The 24,298-nt window shown below is 39.4% G+C and overlaps 1 protein-coding gene across 2 annotated transcripts in view; it reads right to left on the bottom strand.

Annotated features, from left to right (window-relative positions):
* The window catches only part of znf407 (zinc finger protein 407), a 205,395-nt gene extending 197,985 nt beyond the window's left edge, over positions 1–7,410 (bottom strand). For both annotated transcript variants that reach the window (XM_084726175.1, XM_084726176.1), the window contains exons 1-2: positions 6,717–7,410; positions 3,395–5,638 (exon numbers count right to left, since the gene is read on the bottom strand). In XM_084726175.1, coding sequence (XP_084582301.1) covers positions 3,395–5,638; positions 6,717–7,362 — 2,890 coding nt within the window. In that variant the 5' untranslated portion in view covers positions 7,363–7,410. The remainder of the gene's footprint in view (positions 1–3,394; positions 5,639–6,716) is intronic.
* Between the last annotated feature and the right edge of the window lie 16,888 nt (positions 7,411–24,298).

Below are 24,298 nucleotides of genomic sequence, written 5' to 3' on the forward strand. Positions count from 1 at the left end.
GCCTTTAATAATAGGACATATGAAGTGAGGACAGGAAAGGGGGAGAGAGGGTGGGGAATGACACGCAGCAAAGGTCCACAAGAGGGAGTCAAACCCACAGCCGCTGCAGAGGACTCACAGCCTCAGCACATGGGGCAAATGCTCTACAAACTGAGGTACCAGGCCACTGGGTTGTTGCATCTTGTGCTCCTTTTTCACACAAATGTGCTGCTTGGCTTAACTCGGATTGACTTGGTGTGTCAGGTGTGTATTTAACTGAAACGTGCTCATCTTTAGTCATCTAAACAGTGAGCAAACATTGTACTTACTAGAACTTCTTCACAATAAATGTTATCGGTAGTAACGTAGCACAACCAGCTGAAAACAAACACGAAAATGAAACAGACGCAGGAGAGAAACTAAAATTCAAACAACAGAGATTCATTTAGGAGCTACAGAAGTACTGAGAGCTAAATATGCAGACACATCAGAAAAAAAAAACAGAAAAGCAATGGCAGTTGAAAAAGGTTAACTGCCCATTTTTAGCAGATTTCAAAAATCTAAATATACATGCTAATTTCCTTTAGGGTAAAATTATTCCTCTAACCTAACACCGCAGATGACTTCTTACACAGAACCACATGGGAGATCGTCCTTAGAAATTGTTTGGAAAAGGACAGGCACTGTTGGGAGAATAGCAAAAACACCTTTTTCATCGAAAAAAACCTTCAGTGCCTTTCTTCGCTGTTCTTTAAATGAAGAAATAGTCTCCAGTTCTGATATAACTGATCACAGCGTCTACACTAACTTCTTCAGGAGCCGCCATTGTTTGTTCGAGACAAGTCACTTCCATAGAAGCTTCTTACTGTCGTCACACCTAAAACCTCACCCGTAACTACCAGTAGTCCCTGCTAGGATGCTGATTGGCTGCACCACTCTTGGTGTGGACACAAAAGGATAAAAAGACAAGATGGATTCTCATGTGATTTTGCAAACCCAGCTGCCTTGCAGGAAAATTATTTCTCTGCCTCAGCAAATACATCAGTTACTCTTCTTGCAAAACTGAAGAAACAACTTATGAGGACATTTTATTGCAGCACATTTTAGCTCTCTGCATTTATGAGCATATGATGACGTAAGAGAGTGAAATCAGCACACTTCACTAAATACTTCACCGGCATTCATAGATAACACAGACAGAATATTATCTCTGGGTTTTCTAACAAGTTATATGACAAAACTAAAATACCTGCACAAACAATCCACTGTCACTGAGTTTGAGAGTGGAAACTATCATATTTTATCTCCCATCCAACAGACACTTCACACACACACAAAGACACATACAATCATGTACAAACATTGTAAGCACTGAGCATGGATGGACTTCAATTAAAGTCCCATTAAAGTTTGGGTTGAAAGGAGGGTGAACCATGGGAGGCAGAGAAGGGCATTTATTGATGGCGCCCTCACATCTCGTTCTTGCATTAAGTTGATTTTAAAAGCAATTAATACACATGGTCAGGGAAAAGTAATGGAGCGCCCTATGTTCTTAACCTGCTGGACACTTCCCAGCCGAAGCCCTGGCCAACGCAGGCCCTGCTTTGCATTATAAATGACAAGATAAATCTTAATGGATTGAGCATAATCAGCTAGCCATGAAGGCTGACATATACACACATTCACTTGGCGTACGAGTGCTCACACACATATACACAAACATGGACATACAGACACAAGGGAAATTAAAGGCTTTGAATACGTCTGCATTGATTATTTTAAATTATTAGCCCACCTCTCTTTGGACCTCCAATGCTTTTAGCCTAAGCTTTAACACATTTACAGAGACTTATTGACTATAATTACAACTGAGTCTTGGTAATGGACACATCAATTATGAGTCGCACATGTCTCTGACCAAGCGTTGTTCAGGGAATCCCAATCTGGGGTCCATTAGCGTCTCTCCTGCTGGTCTGAAGCTCAATCAGTCTTTACCTTCACCTCTACTGAAACAGCTATTACCTGGCTGCAGTAGATAGTAGCGTTAACATTAGCTTGAACTGCCAAAGAAGAGGCCGTATCTGCCCACTCAATGCTGTTGTACCTATAAACAAAGGCCTAATAGCTGAGCAGCCACATAAAAAGATTATTGTTCCCCCATTGAAGGTTTTTTGATAAAAGTCGATGTGTTCTAAGCCTGATTAGGACCACAAATTTATTCTCCCTCATTCACAGATGTTAGAGATGTCCTGATACCATTTACGCCTTCCTGATTCCAATACCCAAACTTTGCGTATCAACCAATGACAGGTACCAATCCAATACCATTAAAGAAAGAAAGAAATAACGGATATATACTAACACTGTATGGATGGGATATGATTGCTATCACTGTTGTATGGCCTGGCTCAAGTAAAGAAATACGGCGTACAGGATGCTGCTAAGAAGCTGCACAGTCCTGTTTCAGGGCTAACAGGCTAAATTATCAAATCAGTGCATAGACACCTGTACTCAGAGATACCCAATCCAGCATTCTGGGTAGTATCGAAGGCATTTCTGATATTGCTATTGGTACTGGAACAACCATAGCGGTCCTAGAGATTAAATCATTTATACATTTTACAACTGTTAAGTTGGAAAATTGCTTTTACAAAAAAAGCATTTTTCTGATCAAAATCTTTTTTCTAATCCAATTAAGCTAATAAATTACATCATAATGCATCTAAAATATGTGTTACCAAGATACTAATTCAAATATTTGCAGGGAGATAAGATATGAAATGGGTACGATATGTGCAATATGTTAACATTTTCCAACTGGCCACCATCAGCCAATCAACCAGTGTTTGGTGATATATTCCTTCCCCCCTCCCAACTCTTCCCGAGTCAGCTGGGACGTGTATGTGAGCGGCGAGTTCACTACATTAAGTACGCAACATACATTCACTACGTCCAGTAAACCAAACAAACTCACAAAGTGTCAAAGAAATGAAACACTGTCACACCTAATTTTCGTAAACAGAAAATACAACTGCACACCTTCCGAATTCAGTCACCAAACTCTGGTTTGTCTGGTTTGAAATAAATCCTTAATCCACCGCATCAGATGTTTAAAGAGTCTTAAAGAGGCTGCTTTCCTCTCATTTCTCATCCAGCTCTGGGCACTTGGCTCTGGCTGAGTGGGTGTGTACTGTGCCTCTGGACAAGAGCATGACGTGTAGTAGCACCTGTCACTCTGCCATTAATCTAGCAAAATAATAAAATAACCTATATCGCATGTAATATAATACATAAAAAGAGGGATAATAGCATTGGCCACAGCATACATACTTCATTGGTGTATATACATTGTATATGTGTGTGAGACACACAGGAAAAAGAAGGGCATGTGAATAAACAGAAACAGAATACATACCGGTGTGTGTGCGAATGTGTGCGAGGAAGGCCATGGAGTTGCTGCTCTTGCACACCTTCCCACAGTATTTACACACGCAGCCCTGGTTTTCCTCGCGCTCGCGGTTGATCTGCTCCGTGTCCTCCAGCACATACTTGTTGACCTCCCTCAGCAGCTCCTCATGTTTCTCCTTGATGTGAAGAAACAGCTCCTGCTCCGACTCGAAGCGGTCCGTGCATTTGACGCACTTGAAGCTCGCGCCTCCCTCAGGCAGCTCCTCCACGCTGTTCTGCTCGTTGCGGAGGTGTGAGGCGCTGGTCAGGTGCTGGTGCAGGTTGCTCTCGGTGTAGAAAGACTTGCCACACACCAGGCAGTGGAAATGCTTCTCCTTGGATGGATGCTTCATCGAGATGTGGACGTTGAGGCCACTGATGCCATCGGCCAAGAAGCCGCAGTCCTCACAACGAATCCGAGAGCCGCTTCCTTTGGTTTCCTCTCTCACCTTCGCCTCCTTCTGTTTGAGCTTCTTGACATAGGCAGAATTGGGCAAGAAGCTGGAGGGCATGGGTGACCCTCCAGTCAGACATATCACAGCTTCCTCATCTTCTAGAGACAGACCATCGTGCAGCAACCGCTCCTGGTCAGCAAGGGTCTTCATAGATACAATGCTGGCATCAAAGGGAAGTGCTTTAGACATTTGTGTATCTGAATGAGGACTGTTGCTTTTTGCATCCAAAGGCATCAAATCTGCATTTAAGTGTTCATCATCTGTTTGTCTAGTCCCTTCTTCTTGGCTCTCTTGCTGTGTGGACTGGTCCGCTGCAGGCTGAAGTTCTGCTGGAGATTTCTGGGGTCCAGACGGTGCTGCAAGTCCAACTGTCTGGTTGGTTGTATCTGGTTCACCACCTCCAGAGGATTTAAGATTCTCTGACTGCTTCTCATCAACACTGTCAGCCTCACTAGCCACAGCCTCCACAGGCTCTGTGGTGATGGAGGGTGCAGTCGTATTCTGACTTTCCGTAGCTTCATCAGAACAAGACTCAGGTTCTTCTGTGGTGCTCGGAGATTCACATTCAAGGTTAGAGTTTGCCTCTAGCTCAATGACTTCCTTCAGCTTTGACTGGAGTACCAAAGCTCTTTGCTCTTCATTCTCTAGTGGTTCCAGGTATTTCTGGCTTTTCTGTTTGTGTTTTTCTGTGTTGGCATGGCGGGACATTTCCCTGCTTGTTACGGCGTAGTAGCTACACGCTAGACAGACATATTCAAAGTCTTTGGTGTGCTTTCTCTTAACATGAAGATGAAGCGAGGGGATTGACTGAGCCACGAAATCACAATGCCTACAAGCTTTACCAGAATCAAGTTTGCTTTTATCCTGGCTTGTGTCTGACTGAGTTTGCTCGTCTCCACTGTGTTCTTTGGATGCCATGATGTCAGGATTCTGCTCTTTGTTGGCCGTCTGTGAGGCTGCATTTGGTTCCTGGGCTTGTGTAGTTCTGGGTTCCTGCTGGGATTCACTTGTGCGTTTGTTGGCCAGGTTTTTATTTGCACATTCTTGCGTACGTTTAACATGTTTCTTCGTGATACAGTGACGATCCATGTCTCCTTTGGTCACACAGCTGTAGTTGCACAGAGTGCAGCTGTATCCGTACTCCTTACTGTGTCTGCGGCGGACGTGGACACTGAGGTTAGTGGCATTGGACACTACCAGGCCACAGTACCCACAAGTGGTTGTGGATCCTTGCTTTGGTCTGCCTCTTTTCTTCACAGGAGGTTCGAGCTCTAAACCTTCCTCATCAACCGACACAGCTTTGGCAGCCTCAGCTACCTCTTCAGCCCCCTGATCTCCTTCTGTCAAAGTAGCAACAACTTCTCCTCCAGTCACCTGAGTCATATAATCTATAACAGCACCATCTCCAGTGCTGTCTCTGTTTTTCTCAACATAAGCTTCGAATGATGACAATTCTGTGCTTTTCTCCCTTTTCTCCTTCTGCATGTGGCTATCTGAGGACAGGTGAGTATTCATCCACTGAGACGTGGCCGAAAAAAAGTTGCACAATTTGCACCGGTACCACTCCTGGTCCAGGTGTTTGGTTCTAGCATGGGTCTCCAGCAACGCAGGGGTGCTGACCCTAAAATCACAGTTTGTACACTTCAGCTGGAACCTGCTGAGCGGACGTTTGGCCGCCGCTCGTGTTGAAGTGGCCTTCACAGTGCTGCCGGGGTCCTCAGCTTCCTCTTCTTTATCCATGGTTTCCTCAGTGTCAACTGAAAAAAATAACATTCAAAAAAATTAACATGCAATGCTTGAATTGTACAAATCTCTCAATATTTTTATGAAACAGTCTTCCTTCAAATACAGACTAAACTATCTGACTGTAAAACAATAAGTTGAGAAAACTCATAATTTCAAAGCAACTGGCTTCACTCAATATTCGAGTTTAGGTCAAAATCAAACTCTTATGTTTTGCAATAAAAAAAATTATAAAACAAGTTTTGCCAACCTATAATCTTTGTTGACATAATTTACTTTTCTTCTTAAGACAAACTTGAAACTCAGAGTTTTAGAAAGCCCCAAGAAAATCTGTATTTCAAAAATTATTAATAGTGAGCTGAACCGAATTTGTCATTATTTGGGTGCTTGAAAAAATTAAATGTTTGGAATTTAAAATATTAAACTACAAACCATTATTGACTTTCACTTTAATGACTTCACTTAACAATTATTTTTTATTTATTTATTTATTTATTTTGGTTTCTAAATCTCAAAGATTCAAGATTTTTTTTTTAGTTTATTTCAAACCTTATATATATTTCTTATATTTCTTATACTTATATTTCCTGTAATAAATCATAAAATCACCATGATATGTCAGAGATCAAGGAAACATGTTAAGTTAAAATACTCGCTTCACTGACGGCCACACTACAGCCACGGTGTCCTCCTTTGAAATTCGTATTCCGAGCCAGAACAGCTCATTTGTATGCTTATTTCATGTAATTTAGAGTTTAAATTAATACAGAATGTTTGGCAAATAAGTATGTGTCTGTGGATGACTGTAACTGTTAAAATGAGCAATACGGAGTGTGACAGGCAGTGAGACAGCCAGTCACTTCACTCTATGTCCAGTGTTTGTATTTTCATAGATGTTTGCTTTTGTTTTCAGGATAACAGTCTTAACTTTACACTGGCAAACAACTGGTAGTTACAACATATTGCTTCTTTAAGAGTTTGATTCAAAACTCAAAAAGTTTTTGAGCCTCTGCCTTGAAATTATGAATTTTTTTTTACAGCATAACAGCTTTAGAATAACATCAACTGAACTGGAGGACGTCATATACTCACATGAGTACGGGACATCTTTGGCGTGGTATCTCTGGATGTGCACATCGAGAGGCAACTTGTCCCTAAACTCTTGCCCACAGTAATTGCAGGAATATATTATCTTAGGTTTCGGGGTTCGCTTGCTGACTCTTCTCTCTTGGGCTGGGTTTGCCTCGTCTTCATCTGCCTGCTGTTTGTCTGACACAGTTTCCTTTTTAGTCAAATTCTTTGTGTTCATGCCATTGTCACTGGCTGCTGATCTCAGCTCATCAAGAGCAGGCTCCTGGTTTTGTTTACCTTCAGCAGCACTTTCTGCCTCCATATCTACTTCCACCTGGATTTCAGCTGGACTTACATCAGAGATATTTTCACTTTTATTCTTTGAAGTATTTCCATGCTTCCTTGCATAATGAATCTTCAGTGATCTTGGACATTTGGCTGAGAAGCCACAAACTGTGCAGAGGGTGTCCACATCTACAGATATGGGGTCTGGCTCCAGTCTCTCGCCGACTTCCTCATCTGTTTCATCAGGCTTGGCGCTCTTACTGAGTGCGTCACTTTGAGTTTCCTCCATTTCCACATCACCTGGCTGCACCTTCCCACTGGTGTCATTTTCAGGCTTTTTGTCTTCAGCAGCCTCCTTTTCTGATATCAATGTTTTATCCATTTCATATCCTGCTATAAGTGTAGAACTCTATCATCAACGCTCAATCAAAATCCTGGGGAAAAAACAAAAAACATAACTTATGTTTGACTTGTGTTTTCCCATTTTTTTTTTTTTTTTTTTGCAAGTTGAATTATGTTAAATTGACAGTCCAGTATAAATTCAAAATACACATTTTTTACTCAAGCCTATAGTGCTATTTATCAAACTACTTTCTTTCTCCAGTATAAAGAAAGTAGTTCCTACATAAAAAGCTCACAAGGTCTGTGGATTATCTCGAGCAACCAGGTCATGATTTCTAGGAGGAGACATATTGTTGAGTTTTTCAAGCGCTAAGTGCCATTTGGTTACATTATATTCAAGAGGAGGCAGATGACCAATATCTGGGCAAAAACTGGGCAATTCACACCAAAACAAACCAGATACTGGATAAACAGCACTAAAGGCCAAAGAAAAAATATGACTTTGGGCTTGAACGGTCGCTTTAAAAATAATTCAGAGAATGACACAAAATTCTGAAAAAAAAAAAAAAAAAAAAGCTGAGTAAATTAGCTACAAACTGTGTAATTAAACACAAGTCTCTGAAACATGATCAATCCTTCAACAACTCTATCTAACTTAACACAAGTAAATGTCGCCATCTAGTGGTTCCAGACACAAACTGTTAGGTTAAACGTGCCAGCGTGAGAGCTGGCTGTTACTGCTTATTAAACGAGAAAAAACAAGTCCACTTTAGTCACAGTTATTTAATGGAGTGTACAGATGTCATTGCTGGTTTAGGATTCATTACATACTGCCTGTAGTCATGACTGAGTAGAGCTACACTCATTGCCACAATTAGACCAGTAATAGCATATCAAGTATAGCTTAACATTTAATTATAAATAACCATATTTCTAATGCTTTGCACAGCTCTTTTTTTGTGGCAATTACACAATGTCATTTTACAGTGGTTAAGACAGCTCAATGCACTGCAACAAGTGTTTGTGTCTTTGCATGTATTTGCAGCATGTTCCTTTTTGTCACATACATGTACTCAAACTGATGAATGTTTGTTCATTTGCAGCTTTCTCCACCACCATATAATACACTGTAAAAAGTACATAGATGACATTTTGAGCCATTAGTAGTATCTGTGTGTCAGTCAATTTTCCACGATCACTGTATAATTACCAAAGGGTTAAACATTATTTTATATGTATCTTATACACATTTCACCCTTTGTCACGTGCTGAGTGAAGTCAATGGATAGTGTCTCCTGGCTTTAGTGTGTGTAGTGCAGTGTAGGGTTGAAACGGTAATCACTTTCACAATGAACCACAATAAAATCCTTGTCTATTTGATCTTAACTATCGAGTTTGATTACCACACTTTAAAAAACTCATAATAACTATTGCCCAGCCGTAACCAAAGTTAGCAACAGTCTCCCTGCAGACACAGGAGCAACAATGGTTTGTTTTGCCTCAATAAAAACATTGCAAAGGACATGATGCCATTTTAAATGAGTGGGAAGGTTTCAATACAAATCCTGGTGAAATGATTTCTGTGTGTGTATCATTATTTTTCAAAAATTTTCAGCACATTTCCAAAAATACCACAATAGGAATAGCACTGATAATTTTGCTCACTATCATTTTGATATTATACTTTCATATTGTTGTATGTAGTGACACTCAACTTGCTGCCCATGGAACAAATCTATCCATGCATGGACATATATTGATTTTCACTGTTTTTACCAGACAGGAGGGGCAGATATGCCAATTTTATATGGTCAGTAGTAACAGGGATGGTTGATCTTTGCCTGGTGGCCTTTTGGCAGTAGGATCAAGCAGTGAGCTCTGCAAGTTAATAAGTATGCTTATTTGAAACTGAAGTATTTCAAAGAAAGATGAGTTTTTGGCCTTTAATGTTTATTCTTTGTATCTAATAATTATTACTACTTTGTTAAGTACTTGATTTTGAGTGGTCGATTACAACACTTTAAGGTCTGTTATTTCTGAAGAAAATGACTAAAATATAAGTACATAGGCATGTAATAAGCAAGTGTAAGTGCATTGCATTGGGTTCCCGCGACTCTGTCTGGTTTTATTTCGCAAAATGCCCTGCTCACTGCAAATTATCTCTTACATAACATACTGTTTGTTTATTAACTGGCCCATGGCCTCTTGGCATTTTGCAAAAGTGGCCCCAAAGCAAGTCAAGAATCTCTGGTGTAGTGGATCATGCCTTGTTTCTGCACACAAGCAGCAGCCTATTTGTACTCACAAATTTAAATATAGTAACCAATAAAAAGTGATCTGAGGGGTTCAGGGGAATGACAACTTTATTTCAACTTTGAGAATGAGCTCATTGTGCTCACTGCTGCCATCTATTGTGTATTTTGCTACAGTATGACTACAGGTTTGGCAGCAGGGACAGTATAGCAAGTTGGAATGATCTATTAAGTGTCTATTTGGTCGCTAATCTTAAATTGGTGGTACGCAGCCAGTAGGTGATCTTTTCTGGTCTTAATTCGTGTTTATGTTACGTTTAACATGTTTTCGTTGGGAATTCGGTATCAAATTCCCTCTATAACGCGGACAGAAAGCAATGGTGTCAGTTGATACAGCATTAACAGACTGACAATGAATGCTCCAGGGAACAGTCAAGTTAACAACTCCGTCACCACGTACTGAGACACAGCTTCACATAGTCGACTTAATAACTATCAGAGTGAATTTCAAGCTTTTTCACTACCAGCATCCGACATTAGCTTAAAAGTAATATTGAGTTAGCTGAACAGGTTTAACACTACCCGATACAAACTGCAACGACGACGCAAAGCAGCCCGTGCTGCAGGGAAAATAATGCATGAAACCGTTTTATGGCTTAAACGGCTCTTTCATCAGGACATGATTCAGGTGAAGTTGTTGTGGATTTCGTCTCTGTGCACCGCGGCTAACATGCTAGCAAGCGACATGTTTCCCCAACTGTATTTTGAGATACACCGAGCGCATCCAATTAAATTGCGACATCAGCTGTGTCGCCCAATCACAGCGGGACAAAGGCGGGTCTAGATCGCGCTAAGGCATGGAAAACGACGGCAGCACAGAGGCCCAAAAAGGAGGCTAACGTCGACCTCTGAAACAGTGCTCTATATTAGCTAAATAGTGCTCGAAACCACCCAAGAGAGTCGTCTGTCGTTTCAGTAAAAGCAACTGGAAGAATAATTACACAAAGCAGTCCAGCCAGAATAATTCTTACCTCTTATTATACGACTGTTTCCACTGTCCGCGCTTTTTGCTGCTAGACACAAATGGCGTACCGTAGCGTGAGCCATGCGTCACACGAGACGGTGGCCGCCACTTCTCTTTTTTTCTACATCAGCTGATTTGGTCACATGACGCATTCTGGTTCCGTGGGAAAATTGAAATAATTTCACATAAAGTAAAGGCAACACGTTGAAAACGGTGACATTTGAAGACGCGTTGGAGATTACCAAGACGCCACGGATGAAGATGTGAAAGCTTTCATTGCTGCTGTTCAGATATGTAACTCTTATAACACACCGAGTCAGGAAGTGATGCATTTAAGGACATGCTTCACAGCAAAGTACATGACCAGCCAGGCGGAGGATATTAAAATAGAAGTTAAATTGTTATTGTATGTCTTGGTTTAAATCAATACATTTTTTATAGCTCTTGAATTTGGACAGTTCTATTTTTCTGTGAAAATGAATTGCAGAGGTTCTCAGTTTTTGTTGTTTTTTTTTCAACCAAGGACTCCTCACATATGTCCCTTTGGATAATTATTTTACACTTCTACTTAGTTATGTGAATGAACAACACAAGAGAAATGTATTAAAAAGTGCCAACACAGAATATCCAAAATAAACATTAAAAATAAAATTTAAAACATTTAGAAAATATAAATAATAATAATAATAATAATAAAAAAAATAGACCTAAAGATATAAAAGAAACAACAAAAGGCTTAGCCTGGGACAAAATTATGATAGAAATGAGTTGGTTTCCATTGATAGATTAGAACATAATTTATTCACTATTCTAAATTCTTAAATATTGTTTGTGGAAGTAGCCTTTTGTAAATAATCGAATGCATTTACATAATAATCATTTTAATAAATGTGTCTTAAAACTTTTTCCCAACCCCCTGGCAAAGTACCACGGACCTCTGGGAGTCCCAGCATCCTTACTTGAGAACCTCTGGCATAAGGAAGGCTGTTCACTTATGGACATACATTTAAGCAATAACTTACTTGCTTGAAGCTAAAGTGAACCATTATAAGAAAGATTACTTAAATTTTTATAGAATAATAATATAAGAAAAGATATATGATTATATCATATTAAATTAAAAAAAAATGAACAAATTAATAATAATACGTCTGTATACTTTAATATTTGCTCAGGAAATTGTTGTTTTCATTTCCTCATAAGCTTTGAGGGAAGACTTTGCATGTTTCTTGTTTTTCTTCCATTAGTTTTAAAACACTGCGATGACCCTGATGTCCACAAGGTCCCTTCTGAAAATACGAGAAACATTTTTCATTTTCCTTTGAATGTGTGGATAAAAAATTTCATGAGGATCAGGTTGTTAAATATCAAGCCACTCTTAATTCTCTTAAATTTCCTCATAGCAACATCTTAATGTGAATGATGTTTCTGCAGTATGAATTATATATAATGTCCATGTGAGTGAGTTGGTGAGTTGCACTTGAAGCAACATATACAACATCAAAAGGTATACCACCTGTTGAAATCTTTAAAAATGTTGCCATACTCCAAAGAAAGAAAACTGAATAATCTGTAATCTTTAAAAATGGCAACGATTCCTTTGTTTACCTTTCTGAGCTGTCATTAAAATATTATAGGAATATAAGAAATATTTTTTAATTGTTGTACTCATTTAAAGTAGGTTTAGTATGAGGTCTACACAGAGACAGTGTGTATTTTTGTCTCAAATGGTCAGCCTGTGATGAATCACCACTTCCATTTGACATCCAGTGGTCGCTTTATGGAAAGACTGAAGATGGATTATTGCATGGGCATTAATTGATTAAGTAGTCTGACAGGTCAGGAGGTGATAAATGATACCTCCTGCAATGAATACACAGTTTACTTTGCAATAATTTTCTTTAATTCATCACAGTCAAAATTATATGACATGGATGGTTGGAAACACAGACCCCCCTCCTACTGCACCCCCCATTTTTCATTAGGATTCATCATTCATTTTTCTCCATTAGTTGTCTATTAAAAGAGGGGAGGCTGGCTTTGGCGGACACTGCCTCACTCTCTTCTCTTTTTAGCCACTGTGCTTCCTTTAAGTTTTGCTGTGAACTCAAAAGAATAACTCCCTTAAATTTTGGATTTTTTGTTGTAAATTGTTTTCAATCAATCAATCAATCAATCAATCAATCAATCAATCAATCAATCAATCAAACAATCCATCCATCCATCCATCAACGAGGCCTATATCCATGTATGCAACATGTATCCATGCATGGGGAGAAAACATGTACATAAATGACATATTTAGAAACATTGCTAATTGTAAATATGTATATATTACTTGTTTTTGCATATTTTCTTTCCAGCCTTCATAATACTTCAATTTTTTTCACTGAAGAAAATTGAAATATGTTTTTGTAAGCTTAAATAAGACCCTATACCAGGCCTATTCAACTACTTTTCTGAAGGGTCAGATTTGAAAAAAGTACCAGATGTTTACATTATATAAAGTTAGGAACTTAAATGCACATTTATTTTCTCTATTAGTTGTCACTATTGTAAAACATTAAGTACATTATGCAAAAGTACAGGCAAAAACAAGATACCTTTGTAATCCTTAAGTAGGTTGGTGTTTTCATAAACACAATGTTGCATTTGAAAACTTTTTTCATTCACTTTGACTCTTCTACTTCCCTTTGCTTAAACAGTTAAAACTTTTTCAAATAATAAGTATCTCTGTGCATAACAGCAGACAAAACCAATGAATGGAATAATTAGCCCACTAATAAAATGCTTAGCTTCTGTTGAACAATGTAAATGCCCATACATTCAGAAGGTAGCAGGATATTTAAATAAATGATCTACTTTTTTCATATTTAAAAATGATCAAAGGGCCAGACTGAGGTAAAGTATTGTGAATATCTATGTCAACTTGGGCATTTACATCGGATAAGTGCAGACATAGTGATCAGGTCATAACTCTCCATCCATTGTCTGTAACTGCTTATTCTTGGCACGTCGTGGGGGAATTATCAATTAACCTATTGTGCTGCATGTTTTTGGACTGTGGAGAGAACCCACACGGACAGGAGGAGAACATGCAAATGCCACACAGCCACAAACCAAGATTCAAACTCAGAACCTGCTTGCTGTGAGGCAGCAGTGTTAACCACTGCACCACTGTGACACCAAGTCAAAACTCTGTCTCCCAGAATTTTGTGAAATTGTTGTCATCTCTATAAAATAGTTCTTGTCTTGAAAAAAAAGAAATGTTGTCTGAAATATTATATATGTTTCAGTGTTTTGTAAAAAAAAAAATAATGAAGATATAAAGTTACAGTTACAAAATCAATCTATACATACATACACACAGTAGTGGAAAGAAAGAGTACTGAAAATCTGTACTCAAGTACAAGTACTTTAACATTACTACAATATCCTCTCATCCTCTCAAAAACTAGCCAGAGTTTTATTTTGGTCTCATAATTTCAAGGTAAATATGTGGTAATCACCAGTTTTCTCAGAAATCATGTCCAAATTACCCCTAAATTTCTTGGTTAATTATGTGATAATTAGCAAGTACTTTTTTCATGTGGAGGGTGGTAATTACCAAGTAACATATTGAATCTGGAGTTAATTTCAAATAAAGTTCAAATATATGATATATATACCTAGTTGTATAAAAACACTTGTGAATTATCACATACTTATCATGAAGTCTGGGGGGAAATTTGTGGGTAAATTCAGACAAAACTTCAAATATGTTGCTTTGTAATTAACACCAACTACATGAAAATGGTACTTGCTAATTATCACATACTTAAACATGAAATTTGGGGGTAATATGTGGTTATTTGTTACTGCTGATGTTTAATACATTGTCTAGAGCCCACATTCAATCAAATCATGTTTCTGTTTCTCCAGATCTTCAGTTTAAATTATTTCCAACTTCCTCTGTGTTCTGTGGTCACATTCACTTCTCCAAACGAGGGTCGCAAATTTTAAGTAACAACAATCGATAAATCATTAATAATGCATCAGATATAAAACACATGCTTGTATTTCCAACGACCCTGCACAGCTTTGGTCCACCTACACAGGTGTTTTTAATTTGGTGCCTAATTAGTGCTCTTCTCAGGCCTGTATGTGTCTGTAGTTTTCACAGCAGACATTAAAGTTGTCATAGTCGGCTACTAAAATCACAGGTGTTACTAATAACATTAACGAAGGCTCCGTTCTAATCAAGTGTCCCAGTGAGCCGTGACAGTCAGCAAGCATGCACAACACCAGGACCCTGAAAATGAAGCAGCTGAATGGAATTCAGCCATCGCGCATCTTAAAACGTCGTCTGTGAAAATGGCCTATTGACATCTCCCTGACTTTAGTTTTATTGTACGCCTCAGTGCACTGCAGCAAAACCTTAATAATTCTTAATAAGCAGTTTGGGTGCCTCAAGTAACTTTATGAGCAGATGTAATCAGAATAATTAAAAACAGCTGTGCGTCCACTTGGCCATCAGTCTACAAAACCCTAAAATGCCAAAGACTAGGCATGGTATTCATTTTCAAGCAAACATGCTTATATACAGTGTACAGAAAAGGACCAGTTTAAGTGTGAAGTTCTGACATTATTATGTTGACGTGTGCAGCAGTGACCTTTCTCACAGAAGCTATACTGACATGAAATAGGATAAACACAGGTGTTGCCAGTGATACTAATAGAGGTTCCATTCACACTGTAAAAAAATAGTTGAGACTTCAAATTTCAAGGCACTGCAATAGATTTAAGAGTGAAACTCTTACATTTTGAAGTAAACTTTAAAACGTTTTGGTGACCTATATAGCTGTGTACTTAATTTGTCTTTTGTAGTACCTGAAAAATTAAATACTTTTAATTGAAAATTTTTAAATTTCACTTCAATTAATTAACTCAGTATTTTTTTAAGCACGTTTTAAGATTCTAAAATTCAAAGCTTTGAGTTCATCTAAAGAAGACAGAGAAGAAAAAGATCAGTAGTTGGTAAAACTTTTTCAAAACTTAAAAAATTGTGAAACTCAACTTTCTTAACTTTTTTATCTTTACAGTGCAGGTTTAACAGTCAGAGTGCTGCTGGTGTGCATGTTTGCTCACTGGAAAGGCGCTGCTACACTAAATGGAACGGGACCTTGGTAACACCTGTGTTTAGCCCACCAATTCTTATTAATATGGCTCCTGAGAAAGCAGTCTGCAACAGACTACTGCAGAGTCTCCCATCCAAAAGGCGCATCAACCATACAGGAAATGTTGTAGTAGTCCAAGAGATGGTCCTCCAAGTCACTCATAAGAAATGGATAAAAGGGTTCCCTTAGAAGTTGGAGGAACCTTGTAGGGCACATTATTACACACAGAGGGGTATCTATTGAAGATAGACTGAGTGAAATATTATGTAACACTGATTTAGGGGGTGCATCTTGCAGATAAAAGCCCCAGAAAAGTTTCTCCTCAGGGGCACAAGTTTCACAGTGACTAACCAGACCCCAGCAGAGGGAGCAATCTGCACATTTATGACACTTTGGCAGTCTTCAGCCACAGCTGCACAGTGTATGTGTGTGTATGTGGTACCATGGCAACCAGCCCAGACACATCTCACAAAACAACTGTTTGCTGAAAGACAAGATTGTTCCCAGAACGTGATAATCCTCTAATAGTGTTTCAGGGAACAGAAGTAAAGGAAGATAGCACATACAAACACAATTACAGGACTTTGATACAAAGTAAGGATCTTTTCGTCCAAATTACTGAGGCAGCCAAAATTAGACTTTAATAGACTTACTTTTATAGAGGGTTTACAGGATTTGCCTTTTGTTACTTTGCATCTTTTTCCCCCTATCAAATAAATACCTGTTCTTTGTCAGGCACTGTGTGGAAAATGCTCACAGAACAAGCTGACTACTTATTTACCCATTACTAACACACAAGCTGCTCCACACTTTGCTTATGGTTAAATTTGTGATTGATGCTGTAAATCTAAATGTTAGATTGAATTACACTTGCGAATACCAAATAAACCTTTCTCCAGACTTAAACTTTTGTCCAGACCTTCAAATACTCCCACTCCACCAAGCTGAATGTGAAAATGGAGTGTAATGAGTTCACAATTCAGTCTGATATCAGATAATCTCAATATAGCAGCATTAAAGAAACCCAAAGGCGTAATGCTAGCCATGACAACTGAATCATGCTTTATATAATGAGTCTCAAAGTTAAATTTCTTTCTAGCTAATAGTGTTGCAACTCCGAGCTAAAAGTGGCCAGTTATGGCTCTGGCATGGATTTGACAGCACATAATCAACATCTGCAGCAATCAAACCCTGGAGTTTATGAGTATCTGTGATATTATGCCCGGTCAGAACTCATATACATCTTAAAGTTTCAGTAGGTAACTTTAAAAAAAATACTTTTTGTCATATTTGCTCAGACTGTCTCTATATCCTGACAATAGTACATGAAACAGACAATATGTGCAAAATCAGGTTCCTGTGGCTCCTCTTAGTGCTCCTAATGGCATTTGCAAGAATCCACCACGCCTGAACAAAAACAATCAGAGTCAGGAGGAGCTGATAACACAGGTGGCTTGAACCCAAAATGTCAGTAGAAATTAGGCTGAACAATCAACTACATTTCTCTGGACTCCAGCTTTAAGAAGGACCAGAGTAAAACCTTGGTGTTATGCACAGGGCAGACCTGGGTGTGACTTTAATACCCCAGACCTGATGTCCTGGTGTCAAATTGTTTACATACGGACATGGATATCATATTATTACTTTCAACTCTGTGTTCAGTCAATTTAGTGTTAATCCTCAACCCTTTTCAATGAAACTGCAACTTTCACTAGAACAGCTTTACATGTGGGGAGACTGAAATTATCCAACCATTCAGTAGGCACCTTGGCAAGACAGTACAAGTCAAAGCTACATTTTGTGCTTGTGCAGGAAATATACCTGACTCTCTCCGGTGGTCATCAAGTCTTTTATCCATGCATTAAATGGAGGGCTGTGTTAGCAGGGCAGCTATCAGGAATTATGGACACAAGGGCAAAATTTTCCAAATGGGGCCCCTCATCCAGCATGAGCAGGTTGCAAGAAAATAGCCTCATGAGGCCAGTGCAGCACTGTTTTTTTTACCTAACCCTAACCCTAGTTAAGTGAATCTGCTAGTCTTACTTAAAGACTAAACTAGCCAGTGTTTTATTTGTTAATTTGTCTGCCTCACCTTTGCCACTTTCACCTTCACCTGGTTCTTCACTCTTTTTTGGTCACTGCCTTTGCTTCTTTGCCCTTGATTTTTGGTGAGGCACTTTGACTTAAGTAGAAAGTTTGCTTTACATCAGAGTTGATACATGTTTTAATGATGACAATAAATTTATTTATCATGTAAATACATATAAAGGTTTTATTTAAGGGTTGATCATATAGGGCTTTTCTACGCTGAGTCAAATCATGCCATGCTGATTTACATTTCATATATCGTGCTGATCTGTGCCAAATTGTATCCAAAATGGACCATCTCTGGAATGGGTCCAAAGTGACCTTATCCCACCTCCATGCCTGTTGCAGAGTCAGAGCCAGGGTCATCTGTACCTTTTGACCCCCTGATGGTGGGGCTGGATGTAGGTATGAAAACAGGAATTGGTGGCAGGAGAACCCAACAACTACATGGTCACTGCAGTTTGAAGACTAATGAGTCCTGCCAAAAGTCTACATATGCAGGGTTTCCCACCCACACCATATACACTGTAATGCCTTATGAGGATATTCCCCTCTCCCAGAAACACATTTTTTCTCTCTCTGTGATGTGTGTGTGTGTGTGTGTGTGTGTGTGTGTCTATGTTTGGGTTCTCATTCATTATGGTACCAGCAGCTGTCTAAGACCATGAGGTCACAGCAACCCCCAAATGCATCACCTCACTGTGTAAACACTGAGCCATGTTTAAAAGGTGAGTCTCAGAATGGGTCGCAATGATGTTTGGGTTTAGTTTGAGGGTTTCGAGGACGCACACCATGGAAAATGTTGGCCTTTATTTAGTCTAAAAGAGAATGTTTTAAGAAATGTAGACCATATCGGTGACCCACAACCTGTTCCCACTTCTTTGCTAGCTTGTGCTCTGTTTAAACACATTTACTGTACTGCTTGTTATGGTCTACTCTTCTCCACTCTGCACCTTTGTCTGTAGTAAACCTGCATCCCAGATGGATGGCATGTGCAGTAGCATTCCTTCAGACTAGCTTCACTAATCCCTGTCACTCAAGTTCTGACATTTCCCTCTCCAGATCTGAGCCAGACTGGGGCTGGTACACAGATCAGGTTCCTGCTGGATCTAAATGAAGCTGCCTTTCTATCTTAGGATCCTTAGATGCAAGAAGTGTGTGGGATTAGAGTAAAACTGGACAGAAGGGAAGGGTTATTCAAAGACTACAATGACTACTACTGCTGCCACTAGGACGGCCAATTTTCGGTCCAGCATTTTAAAACTGGGTCATAATGGAAACAGAAGGACGACCAAAAATCAAGGTCCTGCTTTGTGTTCTGTGTTCCTGGGAGTGTCTGAGTTGAAACAGACATGATGATGAATTCATTTGGGGATCTCCTTGGTTTTCTGGCACCAAACACAACAACAAATGCGAGCCACACAGCTGCGGGACGCTCCGTCTCTAGGGTCTCTCCCTCGCTCTCGCACCCCAGACGCCCCCATTCACTCCCTTTCCAACATCTCCATCCTTTCCTAGAAGCATTACCTCACAGCACATTAGGCAGAGTCAGAAGTATCACCTGGGGACTGTGTTATGTGTGTGTGTTTGAGCGCTGTATCTACGTGTCTGCATGTGACTGAGAGGGAAAGTAGGAGAAAAAGAAACTCTCTGAGACATTTCTGTTAATGTGCCATTTACACAGCTTTGGGTGGAGCGCAGCAGACTTAATCCTTCTTTCACTTTTTCTCTCTGAATTCTGCTCACTTGCAAAGCCACAAGAATGTGTAGGGACAAATCACTCGCAGGATAAGATCTCTCAAGGTCTTTTCCTTGTTTTAGTTCAAGAATTTTTTATGCATGAATGCTGAGAAGATTTTGCTTCTTTTCTGATTTAAACATTTGTGGTTTGGTCGAGATACTTGTCTCAAAGTGGACAGATAGCTTTGCAACAAGGCAAAAACACAAGACACATGACAAAGCTTTTAACATCATGTAGGGGAGAGCAGGGTGATTGGAGCCTGTGGAGCAGTTAAGACATCCCTTGTTTCTTGGTTCAAAAAAAGTGTTTCATACCGTTCAAAAAAAAAAAAATATGTTGAAGGTATCCTGATTCTTTTGACTGGAAAATTACAGACACATGGGTGTATTAGTTTATTAGGAAGCTTTACTGTTAGCTTGATGTTAGCTCTAAACTGTTTGTTAAAATGATGGCAGTGGAGTAATTCATACCATAAGGTCTGGGGGAAGATGAACCACTGGCTAAATTTGTCCTCAGATTGTTACTTATTATTTTTGCTGTAGTTCTACATTGCATTCTTACATTTTGTCACCAAAAATACACCACAAAATAAAAAGTTAAGAAAACTCAAAATTTCAAGGCAACTTACTGCAATAGATTTTTGAGTCTTGAAGCCAACTCACGCTCTTAAGTTTTAAAAAAGGTTTACCAACTACTAATCTTTTGCTGGGATAATTTAATGTCTTTCATAACTTAAGAGTTTCAGTTTAAAATTCAATGTTTCACAATCTTAGTGCCATGATGTGTCATCACTTACCCCTCACTGGGGTAAACTGGGCCAAGAGACCACTTTGTTTTTGGAAAGTCATGTTTTGAAATCTATTTATTTTAGGTCCGAATTAATTATTCCCAGGGATGTGCCACAGCCTGACATATATGTACATATTTTAGTCAGAGACATTATTGTCATGCCCTCACTTTAAGACGCCTCAAGTAAAAATTGTCTCAACTCACCCCACTCTCCCCTAACTGATGCATGTTGACTGGATCATCTGAGCTGAAGGACCAAGCTATTCTCACGGCATTAAACAGCAAGACTGCCACTCACCATCGGCATAATTATTGCCGTGACCTACAACCGAGAGGTGTTTCATTTCAGTCCCACCTTCATGTAATATGGTGAAATTTACTGAATATTCTGCAGTGTATGAGGACTATTACAGCACAGGAAAAGTGGAGGGTGTATCCTTCAATACACTTTAATTATTGTGATTTCACTGATAGTAACCTAAACTGGGGAGTTAAGTGTCCTTAGAGGAGAGGTTGCTGTTCACAAAACCATAAAATACAGAGAGGATAAGTCAACACGTTATGATGGTGCTGGTCATCTAAACATCCTCGAGGTTGAGGCTTGTGAGAGTGGCTGTGTATAACATCAGTCAAACAGCCGTGATTTAAATCTCGGTGCCTCCCCGGGCCCACCCAAAGAGGCTGAAGAAATTACACTGAGAGTGGTTTCTCTTGACATCTCTCACTACGTGCTTATTACGCTCCCAGCCTCGCACTCTCATTGTCTTAGTCTGCCTTTTCGCTTTGTAATCCAACACATCCCTTCTAGTGCCGGGTGTGTGTGTTGGACCTTAGATGACCCCTTCCATCCACAGCACCTGCACAAAGCTTATTTCATAATGATGCTATGAAAAAACAAAACACATTATTTACATTTGTAATTTAAAGCTATATTATGTAACATTTTGACATTAACCACACATGATGGAAATTCTGTTATCTATACTACACTTTTAACCAACCACCAGGGCTGACAGGACAGAAATGATGTTCATGGACGAGGTAATATTAAAGTTTTATTTAAGTTACGTTTAGCCATTTGTGTCAACTTCCTTCTTCCTTCTCTGATGTATCCCATGTTTTCCCAGAAGTTATAGCTACTAGCAACTAGCAATGACTGGCGCGAAATGTACCATTACCTTGAATAACTTATAGTATGTATTTATCTGCATATGATTATTATTGGAAACATTTGGGATAATGTGAGTATACAACTCAGTGAGATATACAACATTTATGTAGCTTTTTCATACATTTTAATGCATTAAAATGATACTTATAATGGCGTTAAATGTCTAAAAAAGCTTGACATATATTTCGTTAAGTTGTGTACTTACATAATCCCAAATTATGCCAACCAATCTTCAAACACGCAGAAATGCTATAACTTCCAAGAAAACAAAAGATACATTTTACATCAAATACGTTGTTGATTTGTATGTTACTGTGTATTTTTTATATCTAACAAGCTGCTCCAACAAACTGACCCCAGTGGGATTAATAAAGTCATGTTGAATTGAACTGAACCCATGAACGTGATTTTTGCCTGAGTCATGTCAGATAGATTTTTATTGGCAATGGTGATTGTTAAACAAATGAAGAAAACGACATCCATGATCCTACACTGTCATTAAACTACGTCTTTTGTTATTGTTTTAATGTGAGAGAGACCCCCTACTGGCAGAACTTACATATTGGGTGTTTAATAATTTATCAGAGTCACCTTTTGTCCATCAAACCAAATTACGCTGTTTCGAAGTAATCTTTGTGTTTGCATATGAAATTTGTCATATGTGCCTTGACCAATCCCGTTGCAGTGTGGCAAAATCTGAGTTGGCTTCAACTTTTTCGCTGGACAACCTGCCTCTATTCTCTGGGAGCCTTCTTTTTTGGCAGCCCCACTCACTCACCAATGCAGCAGTCTCACTGAAATGAATGAGGGGGCTCTGTTTTCTCACACAGTACAATATAAGTCTGAAAACAGCCTCTTTAACGTTCAAGTACAGTCGAGTTGAACATGAATTTGGTGAATAGCTGTAATGGTGTCCTGCTGTGGTGGTCCTGAATGTGCTGGTGTCCCAGGCAAACTCTAGTAAGAACCCCGCACAAGGGTTCTTATCATGTTTTGAGTATAAAATGTTGCCATGGAGATAAGTTTGCTGTGGTGTTTAGCAGGTCCGGTTTTCCCTGCAACTATGAATGTGCAAACTAGATTACTTTTATTGACTTTTGAAAACTAGAGACCATTTTGCAGTGGGATCATGGCAGCTGCGATGCCCGACAACATGTTAACATTTAGCATTATTATGTGATTATTCAGTAGTCATGGGTCGGACCACACCCATCTTCAAACTTGGTCTTGGTCTTGGTCTTTTGATCTCAACTACACATCTGTAAAGTTTTGTGTTCCTGAGGTCAGTTCAATCCTAAGACCAGTAGGATAGATGTCGGTGAGCAACTAACCCCAAGTAACCCCAGCTGCTCCAGTTGAGCTGCGTATCACCAGCAGATCAGACTGTGGTTGTACTGTGTGTAACTGTGCAAACCTGATCAGGGAATTTCCTCAAAAGAGAGGTTTCTTCTCAGTGAAACTTACCTGACTAAATAAAGGGTTTTTAAAAGGGCTGCCACAGGTGGAAAGAGTCGCCTTCCCTACTTCTTACTCCCTACTTCTGTCCTTGCTTGGACCAGACCCATCTTTGAGCCAGGCCTTCATTTTGATCGCAGCTACACACCTGTGAAATGTTGTAACTGCATTTGTGATGATTTTGATAGTGACAAAATCTGTCCACAGAAATAAAAACATTTCAAACCACCTGTTGTTTTATGGCATTTAATGTCTTTATTAGTGAGTTGACACAAGAGAGATAAGGAGATGTAAGGAAAGAACATGCAACAAAGACTGTATTAGAACCAGCAATGTCATTGTCCATGTTCTATACCTTTAAACCCCAGGCCACCAGAATGTCCAAGAGTGTTGTTTTTCTAAACAGATTTATGGACCCTGCCACCATCATGGGATGAAAAAACATCAAAAACAGATGAATAGACTGTATAACAGTGTTTGGTAATCAATACCACAATGGATCAATGTGGACTTCATAACTTTTATGTCCCTCAATGACAAATGTTAGTCTGTTTTAGACTGCAGTTCTAAAACTGTTATCCAGAGCTCCTGCCCGAGTTGTGACGTCTCCGCCCGCAGCTTTGAATGTTTTTATTTTCTTTTGCAGGTTCATGTCATAGCATTAAGGGGTGTGTGTGCGTGTGTGCACGTGTGTGTGAGGGTGATTATAGTGTCATGACGTCTGCTGGTGTTAGGGCTGAACCCAAGAAACAGTTTAGACACAGCAACCCCCTCAACGGCCATTTCCAAACACACACATACACACACACACACACACACACACACACTTGCCAGCTTCCTTCACTTAAACACACGTATGAGGGCACTCACACTTCACAAGCACGTTCACACACACTCTCACACACGTGATTACCAATAAATGGGTCTTCATAGTGGGTGAGTATGTTTAGGGGAACTGCAGACCCTCAACAGCTGATGTTTGGAGAGCTTTTCTGTCGGTAACAGCTGCTTCACACTGAAAGTCAACTAGCTGAGAGACTATGACTCAGTGTGTATGTATTTATATTTCAGACGTGTGTGCAAAATATTTTCACTGTGTATACATATAAACTGTATATATGTGACTGATGCCAAGTCTCTGTGTGGAACGGGTTTTATGACTTTGTGAAATAAACTGCAGCACACTGCAATTACAACTTCTACACACTTGTGCACATGTGGCCATGGACATAAAGTATACAGCATGGGTTGGACTGGGTCAGAGGAGAAATTAAAGGAAAAGTCGGCATTTTAGGAAATA

The sequence above is a fragment of the Lutjanus erythropterus genome, chromosome 9 (assembly GCF_056507025.1).
Source record: "Lutjanus erythropterus isolate fLutEry1 chromosome 9, fLutEry1.hap2, whole genome shotgun sequence".
NCBI lineage: Eukaryota > Metazoa > Chordata > Actinopteri > Lutjaniformes > Lutjanidae > Lutjanus > Lutjanus erythropterus.